The sequence below is a fragment of the Mustela putorius genome, unplaced genomic scaffold, assembly GCF_011764305.1.
Source record: "Mustela putorius furo isolate JIRA1106 unplaced genomic scaffold, ASM1176430v1.1 tig00000596_pilon_pilon_pilon, whole genome shotgun sequence".
Classification (NCBI taxonomy): domain Eukaryota; kingdom Metazoa; phylum Chordata; class Mammalia; order Carnivora; family Mustelidae; genus Mustela; species Mustela putorius.
This window is the reverse complement of record NW_025421428.1, coordinates 15,498,620-15,512,430: the sequence shown is the minus strand read 5'-3', so window position 1 is coordinate 15,512,430 and position 13,811 is coordinate 15,498,620. Positions and strand designations below refer to the sequence as shown.

The 13,811-nt window shown below is 68.1% G+C and overlaps 2 protein-coding genes across 3 annotated transcripts; both read left to right on the top strand.

The window, feature by feature from the left end:
- Positions 1 to 69: 69 nt before the first annotated feature.
- Positions 70 to 9,679, top strand: CARD9 (caspase recruitment domain family member 9). Of its 2 annotated transcripts, none has more exons than XM_045082716.1 (13): positions 70 to 1,827; positions 2,994 to 3,191; positions 3,366 to 3,503; positions 4,060 to 4,364; positions 4,436 to 4,615; positions 4,781 to 4,924; positions 5,207 to 5,332; positions 6,678 to 6,869; positions 7,344 to 7,385; positions 7,590 to 7,635; positions 8,847 to 8,923; positions 9,309 to 9,385; positions 9,482 to 9,679. In XM_045082716.1, exons 2-13 carry the CDS (start codon positions 3,008 to 3,010, stop codon positions 9,579 to 9,581), a joined length of 1,611 nt encoding a protein of 536 aa, XP_044938651.1. In that variant the 5' UTR covers positions 70 to 1,827; positions 2,994 to 3,007; the 3' UTR covers positions 9,582 to 9,679. The 2 variants fall into 2 exon arrangements, with proteins under 2 accessions (XP_044938651.1, XP_044938652.1); XM_045082717.1 differs by having other exon boundaries at positions 2,976 to 3,191.
- A 118-nt stretch (positions 9,680 to 9,797) lies between these two features.
- DNLZ (DNL-type zinc finger) lies at positions 9,798 to 11,709 on the top strand. The gene is made up of 3 exons (XM_045082718.1): positions 9,798 to 10,101; positions 10,680 to 10,819; positions 11,458 to 11,709. The coding sequence occupies exons 1-3, from the start codon at positions 9,901 to 9,903 to the stop codon at positions 11,621 to 11,623; spliced, it is 507 nt and encodes a 168-aa protein (XP_044938653.1). The 5' UTR covers positions 9,798 to 9,900; the 3' UTR covers positions 11,624 to 11,709.
- Positions 11,710 to 13,811: the final 2,102 nt, after the last annotated feature.

Below are 13,811 nucleotides of genomic sequence, written 5' to 3'. Positions count from 1 at the left end.
TCCTGAGAGACTGCGCGTGTGCAGAGGATTGGAGTCTCCTCCGGCCATGTCCGGAGCTGGCTGGCTGGGCCCTGAGTCTGAGGAGCCCCTTGAACCCCAGGCCTCAGTGTTGGGGGGGGGGCCTTTCCACAAGACGCTCTTGTGCCTTGGACCGAGGGACCTGCCACGAGCTCCCAGGTGGCCGCTGGTCTTGGTGCGGCCACGGGGCCTAGAGCGGACCCACCGCACTGCCTTCTGGACCACACTGCCCACCGAGGTGGGTGCCTGGAAGCAACGACAGCCTGGCTGCCCACAAAGCCCGCAGCGGCCCCAGGCCAGCCTGCCTCCCGTTCGGCTGCTGCTTGGCAGGAGCCCAAACCCCGGCCCCGCCACGGCTGAGGGACGCTCAGCTCTGGTCTTGGTGCGCAGCCTTTCAGGGCGCTTGGTTCTAGAAGCTTTGTTCCTGCGTTCCTCGCGCGACCCTCCCCCGGGCACCCCGTCCTCCACCTGCGGGGGTGCCCCCCCACCACGCAGCCTTGGGAACGCCCTTTCGCTTTCCAGTTTGCACCTGGCACTGTTTCAGCTCGTGTCTCCTTTTCCTGCGGGCGTCTTTGGACGCGTGGTTATTTAGAGGTTTCTGTGTAATTTTCAAATGTTTAGGGGTTTTCCAGTTAGCGTTTTGTTACGGATTTCCAGTTCCTGATCACATGACGCTTCCATCGTTGAGTTTTTACAAACACCCACTGTGACAGGGACACTGGTGGTCGCAGTTCCATCAAGGGCCCAGAACCAGCTGGTCCTGGAAGCGTGAGGTCAGCCTCTGTCCTCCCGGAGACCCGCGGGGGTGGGGGGTGGGCGTCAGGCTGCCCGCGCCCGCCAGACTCCGACGCGCCGGAGGCCCAGGGACGGAGGACGGCAGGGAGCTGGTGCGGTGAGGTGCACTGTCGGGGCGGTGGAGCCCGGAGCCCTGGTCTGGACCTTCTCCGCCTGCCCGGCCTCTCCCTAGCTGTTGTCTCCACCTGGCAGCCAGCGCCTCCAGCCGGCGATGCATTGGCCGGGGGCTTTCCCCGGCAGGAGCGGGGCTGGGGGCCTTCTCCCCTGACGGTAGGCCCGACCTCTGCCGGCGGGGGAACAGCGCTTATGAAAGCAGTTTGTGTGGCGTCAGGCTCCCAGGAACCTGCTGCAGAGAGCTGGCTGAGGGGAGACGCTTCCTGGAAGAAACGGGCTTGTGCTGTGCTGGCTGTGGTGCAGGCTGGAGACCACATGGGACAAGCGTGGCCAGGTCCCTGGCCTGCCGGCCGCAGCGGCCTTTCCAGCTGTGTGCCCTCTGGACGCTGCCCTCCTAGGATCACGTCCCCGCGGTGGGCGGCTGCACGTGTGGGCCCCGGCGGAGCGCCCGGAGCTGGGACTCCCACCCTCCTCTCGCAGGTTGCCCGCACTGCTGGTTCCCAGCCAGTCCCTGCTGGAGAAGCCTCTGGAAGGCGGCGTCCAGGCCAGAGCAGACTGGACGGTGCACTGGTCTCCTCTGGCTCCAGGGAGGGTCTTTGCTCACACTTCCACTTAGTGGGCGCCAGGGCTGGGCCTCCAGGCCTCTAAGCAAGACTTCCACTTCCCTCCGCCCCGCCTCCCGGGCCCTGCCAGGCAGGCGAATCAGAAGGCAGGCCCCAGGAGCGGCTCCCTCGGGGAGGACCTGCCAGGCTCCGTGGAGCTCCCCAGCACCGTCAGGAAGGCACGGTTCTCCTCCCGGGCTCTGCCGGCTGGCCGGCAGCACCTCCTCCCGCTCATCGGACGAGGGTGGCCCAGGCTGACCCACATCCCACCGCGCAGGGGCCCCTCCAGGACCTTGAGGTAGGCAGGGCTGCTGCTCTTTCTGAAGGTGTCCAGGAAGACGCCTGTCCCTCTGCTCAGGGCTCCTGGGGCACAAACCCCAGAAGGGCAACAAGTGACCTCAACTCTTCTGCCTCGTCTGCCTTCACGGCCACATGGCACCTGCTCGTTCATCTCTGTGCACTCAGCTGCAGGGGGTCAGCTGCAGCAAAGGCAGGGAGCAGGCTGAATGTCCCAAGGGCCATCCGCTGAGTTGCTGGCCATCCGCCTCTGGCTGGATGGCGTGACTGAGGGCCACGAGAAGTCAGACTCCTGCGAAGACCCCTCTGGCTGCCCCCTGGAGCTTGGGGAGTGCTGTCTAGCTCCTCTGGCTGGAAACCACGTTCCCACACCAGCTGAGGGCTCTCTGAGGCGGCGGGTCAGCAGCTCTGGTCCCGCCACCAGGAGCCGGCTTCTGGCTTGGCCCAGGCCTCCAGACAGTGGTTCCCACTCCCGCTGGTGGAAGGGAGCCACAGTGGATGGTCCCCCCAACACGGATGGCCCCCTTGGCAAGCCGGCACGATGGTACCTGAGTGGGAGAGGGAGAGGACCCCCGAGGTGTCTGGCACCCGGGACCTGAGAGCCCACAGAGGGCACCAGAGCAGCAACTGGGGCTGGTTGTGGGCAATGCAGTGGCCCCTCCCGGGACGGCGGGCCTGGCTGTCCCGTGGGCGGTCCGTGGTTGCACCACCAGCCGCCTGCGGCCGCCGGAAAGAGAGGAGGTGGTGGGGCTAGGCTGAGTGGGTGCCACGTCCAGGAAGGAGGAAGTCCCCCACAGCCCTGCCTGGCACGCAGGCACAGGCGGGCGAGTCACTGCCTCAGGCTCGTGGCCTCAGCCTGGGGAGGCCCAGCCAGTGGGTAGGAGGCGGTGGCCCAGCAGCCCCACACGTTCGGGATAGGGAGTGCAGAGCCCAGAGCCAGGCCACGGTGCGGGGCGTGCGGTGTTCTCAGACACCAGCGGTCCCTGGAGCCCTCCACGTCTTCCCCCACCATCATCAGAGCGACTCGGGGACAGAGAACCTGGGCTCCAGGGGAGTGGCAGCAGGGCCCAGGTCTCGGCACCAGCACAGAGCAGGGAGGGCCGGGGCGGGTGAGGCCAGGGCCCGGCGTGCAGCTGTCCCTCCCAGCAGCTCTCCCGCTGACTGCAGCCGTGACCATCGCCATGTCAGACTACGAGAACGAGGACCAGTGCTGGGGCGCCCTGGAGAGCTTCCGCGTGAAGCTCATCTCCATCATCGACCCCTCGCGCATCACGCCCTACCTGCGCCAGTGCAAGGTGCTGAGCCCCGACGACGAGGAGCAGGTGCTCAGTGACCCCAACCTGGTCATCCGCAAGCGGAAAGTGGGTCAGTGCTGCCTCAGCCGGGAGCGCCGGGCACAGCAGCGGGCACCCCCAGCACCCGCACCTGGTCCTGCCTGTGGGGAGCGGTGGCGCTTCTGGGCACAGCAGAGGCCCCAGGGGAGAGCCCAGGGCGGGCGGGCAGGACAGCCACGGCCCAGCCAGGCCCTGTGGGTTTCAGGTGTGCTCCTGGACATCCTTCAGCGGACTGGCCACAAGGGCTACGTAGCCTTCCTCGAGAGCCTGGAGCTCTACTACCCGCAGCTCTACAAGAAGGTCACGGGCAAGGAGCCTACCCGTGTCTTCTCCATGATCATCGGTGAGGCATGGGACCCCGCAGGCAGGCCACCGAGGCTGGCCTCCTGACGGACAGACCGGGGACAAGAGCGAGTGTAAGGGGCGCAGGGCTCCGTCCTGCTCCTCTCTCTGCTGGAGGAAAGGCAGGCCCCCGCTGGGGGGAGTGGCGGGGACAGACTGACTTACAGGTCAGAACCCCTCTGCCTGACCCCACCAAAGCCTCGGCTCCTAGAAGGACGGGCGTCTACTGGCGCTACCAACGGGCAAAGCCACGCTTTCCCCAGCCTAGACGCATGTCCTCTCGCCTCCCAATCAAGATCACGACAGAAGCAGGAGTGTGCCTGGCCTGAGGGCTCCCGTGCTGGCGGTGGGCCAGGGGGTGGGCCCCGGCCGGGCCGCAGGGTGGGTCAGGGAGACTCGGCTTGCATCCTCAAAGGGGAGCACCAGCACCTCGGGGTGGCCCCTCGGCCGGGCCCCCTGTCTCCTGGAGGGGCCCGGCCGGCCCTCAGGCCTGGGGTGCAGCAGGGCGGGGCGGCCCCAGGCTGGGCGGGCCCTCTGACGCGGCCGAGCCGTTGCAGACGCATCGGGGGAGTCGGGCCTGACGCAGCTGCTGATGAGCGAGGTGCTGAAGCTGCAGAGGAGGGTGCAGGAGCTGACGCAGCGGCTGGGCTCCCGGGACGAGCTGGCGGCCGAGCTGCGGCTGAAGGACGGGCTGCTCCGCAAGCACCAGGAGCGCGTGCAGCGGCTCCGGGAGGAGTGCGAGGCCGGCGCCCGCGAGCTCCGGCGCTGCAAAGAGGAGAACTATGACCTGGCCCTGCGCCTGGCCCGCCAGAGCGAGGAGAAGGGCGCCGCGCTCACGCACAGCCGCGACCTGCAGCTCGAGGTGCCCGCGCCCCGGCCAGAGGGTGGCCGGGCGCTGGGGCGAGGCGGGCCGGCTGACGCGTCTGCCCGCAGGTGGAGCGGCTCAAGCACTGCCTCATGAAGGCAGAGGACGACTGCCGGGTGGAGCGCAGGAACACGCTGAAGCTGCGGCACGCCGTGGAGCAGCGGCCCAGCCAGGAGCTGGTGTGGGAGCTGCAGCAGGAGAAGACGCTGCTGCGGGCGCGCGTGCAGGAGCTGGAGGCCACCGTGCAGGTGGGGGGTGGCCGGCGGGGCAGGCCCTGCCAGGAGCCGGGGGTCCCCGGGTGGGTGGGGGCGGTGCTCAGGGAAGCTGGACAGCCCTGCAGGACGCTGGTCCCAGAGCAGGGCCCGCTCACGCTTCGCTGCTTCCTGCCGCTCCGTCCTGTTCACCACCCCCAGGAAGGGAAGCCAGACAAGAGCAGCCCCTACGTCCAGGTGCTGGAGGGGGACTGGAGGCAGGCGCTGCGGGACCACCAAGAGCAGGCCGACACCATCCTGTCTCTGCGCAAGGCCCTGCGGCAGGGCGAGGCCCTGCATGCCCGGGTATGTGGCCGGCTGGGCTGAGGGACTGCCCCGTGTCCACGCAGCCCCTGGGATCCACACCCCGACCTCACCCCTTCCTGCAGGTGCAGGGGCATGGACTCCTCACCCCACTCCTGGCCCGTACTCCCCCAGGATGGCCAGGCCCCGGCTTTGATCTGGAAGTTCAGGGCTGGCAGGGACCCAGGGGCTCCTGTGGCCTCCCCCTACCCCAACTGGGCCTGACTGGGAGCCAGAACGGGCGGGCGTGGGGCCGGGGCGGGGGCTAGCCGCCCGCTCCCGCAGTGCGTGGAGGAGAAGGAGATGTTCGAGCTGCAGTGCCTGGCCCTCCGGAAGGACTCCGAGATGTACAAGGACCGCATCGAGGCCGTGCTGCGGCAGATGGAGGAGGTGGCTGGTGAGAGGGACCAGGTAGGCCGCCTCCCACCCCGGGGGCAGGGTACCTCACCCTTCACCCTTTCAGGGGAGGGCGCTTGTCAGAGAGCTCGGGGACAACTGGGAGCACCCGGAAGGTGACCCCTTCCCCCGCCGCCAGGAAAACCACTCCACCGGCGGGTCGTACCTCCAGATTCTTTCCAAAGTACGTATAGGTCCATGTTTGTCTTACAAAATGGGAAGCTCTCTTGTTTGGCAAATAGGTTTTTTTTTTTTTAATTTTTTAAAAAGATTTACTGATTTTAGAGAGAGCGTGAGTGGGTTGGGGGGGCGAGGGAGAGAGACTCCCAAGCAGACTCCTGGCTGAGTGGGGCTCGATCTTGCCACCCAAGACCATGACCTGAGCCGGAATCAAGAGTGGGACACTCACCCAACAGAGCCGCCCAGGTGCCCCAGAAATAGCTTTTTTTAACTTCAAACACTGTTGGCCCTTTCGTGGGCTGGCTGTGCTCCTGGGGACCAGGGGCGGGAGTCTGTCTGGACTGGTTCCCCATCACTGCTTTCCGCCACCTTCCCGCCACATCATGTGGGGTCCTTTCTGGTCAGATATGGTGGGTGCTTCAGTGACCATCCGGAGGGGACCGGCAGCCTGTGCTAGGGACCTCTGGCTCCTCAGTCCCATGTCAGAAAGCCGCCCCGTGGGGGCTGGAGTGTGCAGAGTGAGCTTGGGGCACGGGAGCTGCCTTAAGGTGGTGGGAAGCAGGAAGCAGCACTACCAGGCCGGGGAGCGGGGCTCCCACCTTCCCTCGGGGGCAGGCAGAGGAGGGGGTCACTGTAGCCACCAAGGCAGGCCACTAGCCAGGGACGCTAGAGCCGGGCAGCCCCGGTAAGCAGCTAGGATTCTCTCTGGCTGGTCCTAAGTCAGAAGCAGGGACAGAAATGAAGGCATTCGCAGTGATTCCTCCAGTCCCGGCTGTTTCAGGCCGAGGGCCCCACGGGACATGAGTTAGCCTCCGGGAGGCGGGCCAGCTCCCACTGGCCGCTCGGCAGGGGTCAGAGTTGTGTCCCCAGGTGTGGTCTGGCCAGTGTGCGCAGAGGGACGGGCGGTAAAGCACGGGGCGCGCCCTGCTAGCCACCAAGTTAGTCCCCCGCAGGCCAGCAAAGCCATGCGAGGGGCATGAGTGCGGGGGAGGGAGGTGTGCCCCTGGGCTGCCTGGGGGCGGGCGGAGGCTCTTCTGGGTTTGGGGCTGGAAGATTTACCCACACGTTCCCGGCACCCTCGGCTTCCCTTACTCCTGCGAGCCTTCAAGCACAGACTGGGCTGCGGGGGGTGGGGAGGGGGGCTCGGGGCTGGGGTCTCCCAGCGCCGGGGTCCCTGTAGGCCATCGCCACGCGGGAGGAGCTGCACGCACAGCATTCGAGGAGCCTGCGGGAGAAGGATGCGCTGCGGAAGCAGGTCCGGGAGCTGGCCGAGAAGGCGGACGACCTGCAGCTCCAGCTGTTCCAGCGCGAGGGCCAGCTGCTGGCCGCGGAGGGCAGGCTCAGGCGGCAACAGCTGGACGCTCTCGTCCTGGTGGGCCTCCTGGGGGCTCGGGGCCTTCGAGGGCTCTGCCCATGCTCAGAGCCGCAGCCCTGCCATAGTAGAGCCCAGGGGACTGGCCTTCAGGGGCAAAGGGGTCCCCAGAGACACCAGAGCCCAAAGGAGGGGACTCCAGGCAGCCCAGGTCCAGGCCTGGATTGGCTACTGCACCACGGGTGGCCCCAGGGCAGGCCCCAGGCCTTCCCGAGCCCCCTCTGTCCTCTGTACAGGGTCCTCCTCCTAGGAGGTTGGAGGGGGCACAGCTCAGAACCTGGCAGGCCACTCTCGGGGTCAGGAGGGGGAGGGAGGGGTGTTCTGGGGTGCCAGCGCCGGCCACGGCCTGGAGAGAGGCCCCCTTGAGGACAGGGGCTGGCCTGGGACCCCCTCACCAAGCCCCACCCCACCCCAAACCCTGGGGGAGGCTGGGTTTCCCCCCAGCCTGCTGACTGACTCCTTCTGTGACCACAGAGCTCCGACCTGGAGGACAGCTCACCCAGGAACTCCCAGGAGGTGCGTGTGACCCTCGGTGGGCTCTAGGCCACCATCCCCTACGGGAGCTGGGCCAGTTGCTCTCCTCCCAGGCCCCAGCCGGATGGGCTGACCGCCTTTGGGTCCTTGGGGCAGGAAGGCCCTTCCTGCCAGGTCGCTGAGAAACCGTGCAGTGGGTCCTGGCGGGTGGCGGTCTAACTGGACGCCCATCTCTCTCCCTGGTAGCTCTCGCTCCCCCTGGACCTGGAGGCCATCCAGCTCTCAGACAAAGGTGAGGCGGGGGACAGCTTCTCATGGACGAGTCTGGCCGAGGCCTCTTTGTCACCTTACTCAGCACCAGTCCTGACAGGGGGCAGCTCTCTCCCACTGACCTCACAAGCCTGCTTTACAGATGGGGACATTGAGGCTTAGAGGGACGAGTGACCCCCAGGCTCCCCAGTAAGCAAACAAGAGCCAGGTGTGGGGGGCCTGCACCCCAATTCTGATGTTGAGAACGCGTCCCTCCATCGGAGCCCACTCTGGGCCCAGGAATGCAGCGCTGAGGCACCCTGCTCTCCCTGAGCTTCCGCTGGGGCGGGGAGGGGTCCTGGGGGGAGTCTGCCATCGAGTGTGGGAGGTGCAAACAGGGGAGAAGGGAGCGTCTCAGGGCCAGGCACAGAGATAGCAGAGGGATGGCCTGGGGAGTGACAAAGGGTGACAAGGGGTCGAGGGGCTCATTCTAAAGGTGGCTGCCAGAGGGGAGGTGGGGAGGTGGCGTGGGAAGCCAGACAGACCTCCTCAGCCTCAGACCTGCCACCAGCCTCCAAGGGAGGCAAAAGAGGGACAGCCAGTGCAGAAGTGAGGGAGCAGAGCAGTCCAGCGCTGCCCAGAGACCTGAACTTCAGGCCATGGAGCCCCAACGTGGGGACAGGTGGGCAGGACCCAGCAGGCAGTGAGTGGTAGGCGGAGACCCTGGGAGCCCCGGCCCAGGGTTGGTGGGGCCCCTTGAAGGAGCTGGGGCGGGCTAGAGGGTCAGAGGCCGAGAAAGGGAAAGCGCCAGCCCCGGGAGAGACCCGGATTGGGGTCTCTCCCCCTGTGACGTCCATGAGACTGGATGTCCAGGCTCCCATCCTGGCCAGTATAGGAGAACCAGTCCATCTAGCACCTTCCTCTGACGGTCCTGAGAGCCCTGAGCCTGTCCAGGCCCTGGCAGATCTTGAAGGGACCAGGCAGCTTGGAATGTTGTGCTCCCAACTGCTCGGAGCAGAGCTCAATGGTGGGGCCCTGGTGGGCTTCCAGCAGCCTCTGCCTGCCTAGAGGGTCCGGAGTGGGCACTGACATCTGAGCTCCAGTCCTCTTGTGTAAACAACGGGAGGCCTTTTGGGGTTCAAGCGATGCCCCAGGAGATGGTGCAGGACTGGCTGGCAGCTTCTGGGGAGAGGAGGCGGCCAGGTGTGGTCCCAACAGCTGGGAAGGACCCACAGGCCTCCTCCTCCATTCCAGGTGGCCCGGCCGACGGGGACAGCCCACAGCAGCCCTTTGCGGCTCTGCAGGAGGAGCATCTTTCCCTGACCCCCAATGTAAGGCTGCCCCGGGGTCCCTGCTGCCCAGGGGCGCCGCTGGCACGGGCCTCTGTGTGACCAAGCTGGGAAGGCCAACTCTTCAAGCTGGATGCCTGGGGGTGATGCCAGGGGTCTCCGCCCACGGGCTCTGGGCTGCACAAGCCGGGAGCCGAGTCCCCCCTTGTCGGCGGCAGCGGGCCGGGGGGCAGCGGGCCGGGCGTGGCAGCCGTCGGAAGCCCGTGTTCGAGGCCCCGGGGCGCGGCGGCACCAGGGCTCTGGCCCGCGACGCGGCTTCCGGGCGGCCGTGCGTCCCGGCTCTGCGCGGTCCCCCGGACGCGGGCTGCGCGGCCGCGGGGCGGGGACCCCCAACGCTCCGGCGGCCTGAGCCCCGCTCCTCCCCCAGGACGCGGGCCCGAGCGGCGGGGAGCCCCCCGAGAAGGAGCGGCGGCGCCTCAAGGAGAGCTTCGAGAACTACCGCAGGTGCGCCGCGCGGGCTGGGGCGGCGGGCCGGGGGCGGGGGGCGGCGGGCCGGGGCGGGGGTGCGGCCGGCCCCGCGGACACGCGCTCGCCCCGCAGGAAGCGCGCGCTCCGGAAGATGCAGCCCGGCGCGCGGCCGGCGGAGGCGGACTGGGAGAACACCACGGGCAGCGACAACACCGACACCGAGGGCTCCTAGCCCGCCCGCGCGCGGGGACCACGCCGGGCCGGGGGCGTCCTCTGGGCGGGCAGCGCGGTCACATGCAGTGCCGTGAATAAACGACCGGGCTCCCGGCACCGTGTCCTCCGCCCGCCTCGCTCCCGCGTACACCCCGAGCCGCGCGCGCACCTCCCGCCTGCAGGGGGCCGCACAGCGCGGCCTGCCCGTCGGCGGACGGAAGCCGAAAGGGGCCGCTGACGCCGCGTGCCCGCTTCCAAGATGGCGGCAGCGCGGCTTCAGCCGCGTGGAGGCGGGGGCGGGGCGGGGCGGGACGGGGCAGCCGACGTCGGGGGGCGGAATGCTGCGGGCTGCGCTGAGCCGCGTGCCGCCGCTACTGAGCCGCAGGTGGCCCCAGGGGCCCGGCCTGAGGGGGTTGTGGGGACGCGGGGGCGGCCCGGAGGCTGCGGAGAGCAGGCAGGCCGGGGTCGGGGTCTGGGGCTGGCGGCGTTTGAGCTCGGGGCCCGGGGCCGCGCACTACCAGCTTGTCTACACTTGCAAGGTGAGCGTGCGACGGGTGCGAAACTGGCTCCCCGCGACCCGAGGACAGTACGGAGGGGCGGAGCCGTCCCCGAGGACGGGGTCTTTCCGGGAGAGGGGTGAAGCTGTCCCTGGGGGCGTGGCCTTTCCGGGAGAGGGGTGGAGCTGCCCCGAGGACGGGGTCTTTCCGGGAGAGGGGTGGAGCTGTCCCGGGGGGCGTGGCCTTTCCGGGAGAGGGGTGGAGCTGTCCCGGGGGGCGTGGCCTTTCCGGGAGAGGGGTGGAGCTGTCCCCGGGGGCGGAGCCTTTCCGAGAGTGGGTGGAGCCGTCCCCGGGGGCGCGGTCTTTCCAGGAGAGAGGTGGAGCCGTCCCCGGGGGCGGGGCCTTTCCGAGAGCGGGTGGAGCCGTCCCCGGGGGCGGGGCCCTTCCGAGAGCGGGTGGAGCCGTTCCCGGGGGCGGGGCCCAGCACACCGGTTCGGTGCCGCAGTCTCAGGAGGCGGAGGAGGCCGGGCCCCGGGGTGAAGTGATCTTCAGAGGGGGCGGGGTCTTCCTGAGGGGCGGGGCCAGGCACACGGCGTCACCTGGGCTGCGGGTGTCCCCAGGTGTGTGGGAGCCGGTCCTCCAAGCGCATCTCCAAGCTGGCCTATCACCGGGGCGTGGTCATTGTGACCTGCCCCGGCTGCCAGAAGCACCACGTCATTGCCGACAACCTGGGCTGGTTCTCAGACCTGGCTGGGAAGAGGTGAGGCCCTGCGGGCAGGGTGGGAGGACAGGCCCCGCCGGCCTGCGGGTTCGGGGCCCCACCGCGGCGTCCGCCGGGCCCCCTTCCTGTCGGGAGCCCCGGGGAGCCTGCGCCCCCAGCCTCCTTGGGTTTGGGCTTTGGGTTTGAGTTTAGGGGAAACCAGGTATGACTGGGGCCGGGATGGGCCCAGCCTCGCGTGGCCCTCACCGCCGGCCTGTCGGGGCCGGGACTGTGAAGTGAGGGGCGCGCTGGGCTGATTCCCTTTTGTCATGGGCTCCCTCGTCCCCACAGAGGGGTGTGGAGGGTCAGCTCCGGCGGGGGCCCAGTGCCTCACTTGCGTCCTCTGCCCACGCAGGCTGGTCGGTCTCTCCAGACTCGGGGTGTGTGTGAGGCGGTGTGCACCCCCCAGGGCAGGTGCCTCCTGGCTGGGGGTCCTGGGCTGTTCCGCTTGAGGGCGGGTTGGTAAAAGCTGCTTCTGGGGGCTCTGCAGAGTCCGGAGGTCAGCATGTGGGGGGCTCATGGCCACACCAGCGTGGGGACCCACGCTCCCGGCTCCTGGGCTGCCCTTGGGTGGTGCTGAAGAGCCCAGGTACAGGGTCGGGGCCCTGGGAGGGTCACGACACCTCCTTCTCTCTCAGGAATATTGAAGAAATCCTGGCGGCCAGAGGGGAGAAGGTGTGCCGAGTGGCTGGCGAGGGGGCCCTAGAGCTGGTTTTAGAGGCTGCCGGGAACCCCAGATCCAGCCCTGCTCCAGAGAGTGAGGACCAGGACCCCACTCATCCTGGCAAGACGGAGCCCAGCTGACTCTGTCTTCTGCCTTCCGGAAGATGCTTCGGCCCGGGGCCTCCCGGGCTGGCCTGTTTTCTCTCAATAAACACACGTCCCTTGGAGATGGTGGGGCCTGGCGCCTTCTTCTTGTCCCTGGTTCCGGAGTCAGAAGGACTCCCGGGAGCCTCCGCCAGGTGGTGGTCCTGGTCCTCCACGGTCCCTCTGCGCAGAGGACGGGCCCTGTACTTGCCTGCTGGCAGCTGTGTCTGTGTGGGAGGAGACGGGGCGGGGAGCCCGAGCCCCCTGGCTGTGGCCGGCGTCCCCGGACGGGTCCCTCTGCTCTCTGAACTGTGCCTTCCCACCGGATGAAGAGGGGAGACCCTGCTAGGTGGAAGGACGTGAAGACGAAACGTGGGACAGGCAGGGGGCAGTGGGGGTGAGCTCTGCAGGCCGCGCCCCCGGGCTTGCTGGGCCTGGCGGGGACCTGGAAGGCATGGCCAGTCAGCCACTCTTCTTCCTGGGGGGCAGCACCCACCTTGGGTCCCGTCTGGCCAGACACGGGGAGGTCCTTCCAGTCCCCGCTCCTCCCGCGCCCCGGCCTACCCTGATACTTCCTGCAGGGCACCAGGGAGCCCGCGCAGTCCTCGGCCCTGACCCTGACTCTGGCTGCGGGCCAGAGGGGATCCGCACATCAGGCTGCTCACGTGACCACGAGGGCCTGGGGGGCCGCGGTGGCGAGACGGGGGTGGGAGTCTCGGTGGGCTGCGCGCCCCGTGTGGTGCCCTGCCCCCAGGGCCGTGCGGTTTGTCTCCCAGCCCTGTCTGACGGTGTGTTCAGGATGTGCTGTTTAGGGGAGGAGCGCGGGTATTTCCAGAAGTGTGACCTTCACCATTAATCACCAGCCACAGCCGGCAGGTCCTGGAGCACTGGAGCACTGCGTCAGCGCCCCAGGCTGCCATTGTTCCCCGGGGCGTTGGCAGTGTGTGTGTGACTCGATTACCCCCTGTCTTTCCCCCGGGCAAACAACCACCTATTAGCCCCCTCAGAGCCTCCCTCCCGGAGACTCGGCCTGGAGGCTGAGCCAGCCCCTGCGCCTGCCCCTCCCGTGGGCCTCGGGAGGCAGGGCCGGGCCTTTGCCTGGCTGCCTTGCTGTCCCCTGGGAGCCCGCTGGACCTGACCGTGCCAAGCTGGACAGAGGACTGCGGCCGCAGGCCAATTCTGCTCTCCACAGATGGGGAAACTGAGGCCGGGGTGTGGACGTGGGGATAGGCCATGCTTATATTTCCTGTATTCTGATGCTTGACGTCCAGGCCCCACCGACCTTGGACGGGCTGAACGTACCCCATGGCCAGGTACCAGCCAACAAGGAGGGCCCCACTACTGAGCTCCTGAGACGGTCCACACTGTTGCGTCCCTGGGAAGCCACAGCTCCTGGAGGCAGTAAGTGGCAGTGCGGCGCCCCGTAGCAGAGCCGCCTTCTCTGGGCGCCCGGGTTCCCAAAGCACCAAGGACTGTCGGGTCAGGGGCTCTGTGACAGCCCCGCGGGGCCCCTGGGGCCGCCCCCTCTGTGGGCGTGTCCTGACTGCGGTCCTCCCTGCGGACCTCCTGCCCAACCTGCTTTTGGCCTCCCCGGTCCACCCGCATCTCAGGGGTCTCCCGACCCCCACTCCCGCCCGGCTGTGCAGCCTCCTGTGGTCAGGCGGGTGCCCCGGGCCCGGTGGGGCACTACAGGAGGGGTGAGTGAGGCAGGAGTGCCTCGCTGGGTCCCCGGACCCCTCAGTTTTCCTCCTGGGGACACAGCGCCATAGAGCAGCTGGGGGTTGGGGTGTCTGCTGGGGGTGTGCTCCCCAAGCGGGCTCCCCATCTTCACAGATGGCTCCGTTGCACTCATTGGCCATGGTGCCAGGGGTGTGACATCATGGGTGCTCTGCACCTTGTTCCGTGGCCCCGAGCAGGTCTTGGACGGGTGGGCCACAGCTCTGCTACTGCTGAGAACTCAGGACTAGAGACGCAAGTGCTCCTGGACACTGTGTGACTCTGTCCACTTAGCACAGCCAGCCACTCCCAGGGTGGAGAACAGAACAAACCTGCCACCAGGTGGCTGGCTGGCACCATTGTGGGGGTGGGCTTGTAGCACAGTGGTGGCCCCAGGCCCTTTGCACAGTGCAGGATTGCTTACCCAGATGAGGTCAATCACCTGGGGCTCCCTAAAGGACTCAGATCC

What these genes read in the sequence shown, in the direction of transcription:
- DNLZ (XM_045082718.1), top strand. Translation starts at nt 9,901, where the DNA reads ATGCTGCGGGCTGCGCTGAGCCGCGTGCCGCCGCTACTGAGCCGCAGG. An exon ending in AGCTTGTCTACACTTGCAAG is followed by an intron (nt 10,102 to 10,679) that starts GTGAGCGTGCGA and finishes GGGTGTCCCCAG; the next exon opens with GTGTGTGGGAGCCGGTCCTC. An exon ending in TCAGACCTGGCTGGGAAGAG is followed by an intron (nt 10,820 to 11,457) that starts GTGAGGCCCTGC and finishes CTTCTCTCTCAG; the next exon opens with GAATATTGAAGAAATCCTGG.
- CARD9 (XM_045082716.1), top strand. Translation starts at nt 3,008, where the DNA reads ATGTCAGACTACGAGAACGAGGACCAGTGCTGGGGCGCCCTGGAGAGC. An exon ending in GCCGCGACCTGCAGCTCGAG is followed by an intron (nt 4,365 to 4,435) that starts GTGCCCGCGCCC and finishes GTCTGCCCGCAG; the next exon opens with GTGGAGCGGCTCAAGCACTG. An exon ending in ATCTTTCCCTGACCCCCAAT is followed by an intron (nt 8,924 to 9,308) that starts GTAAGGCTGCCC and finishes CTCCTCCCCCAG; the next exon opens with GACGCGGGCCCGAGCGGCGG.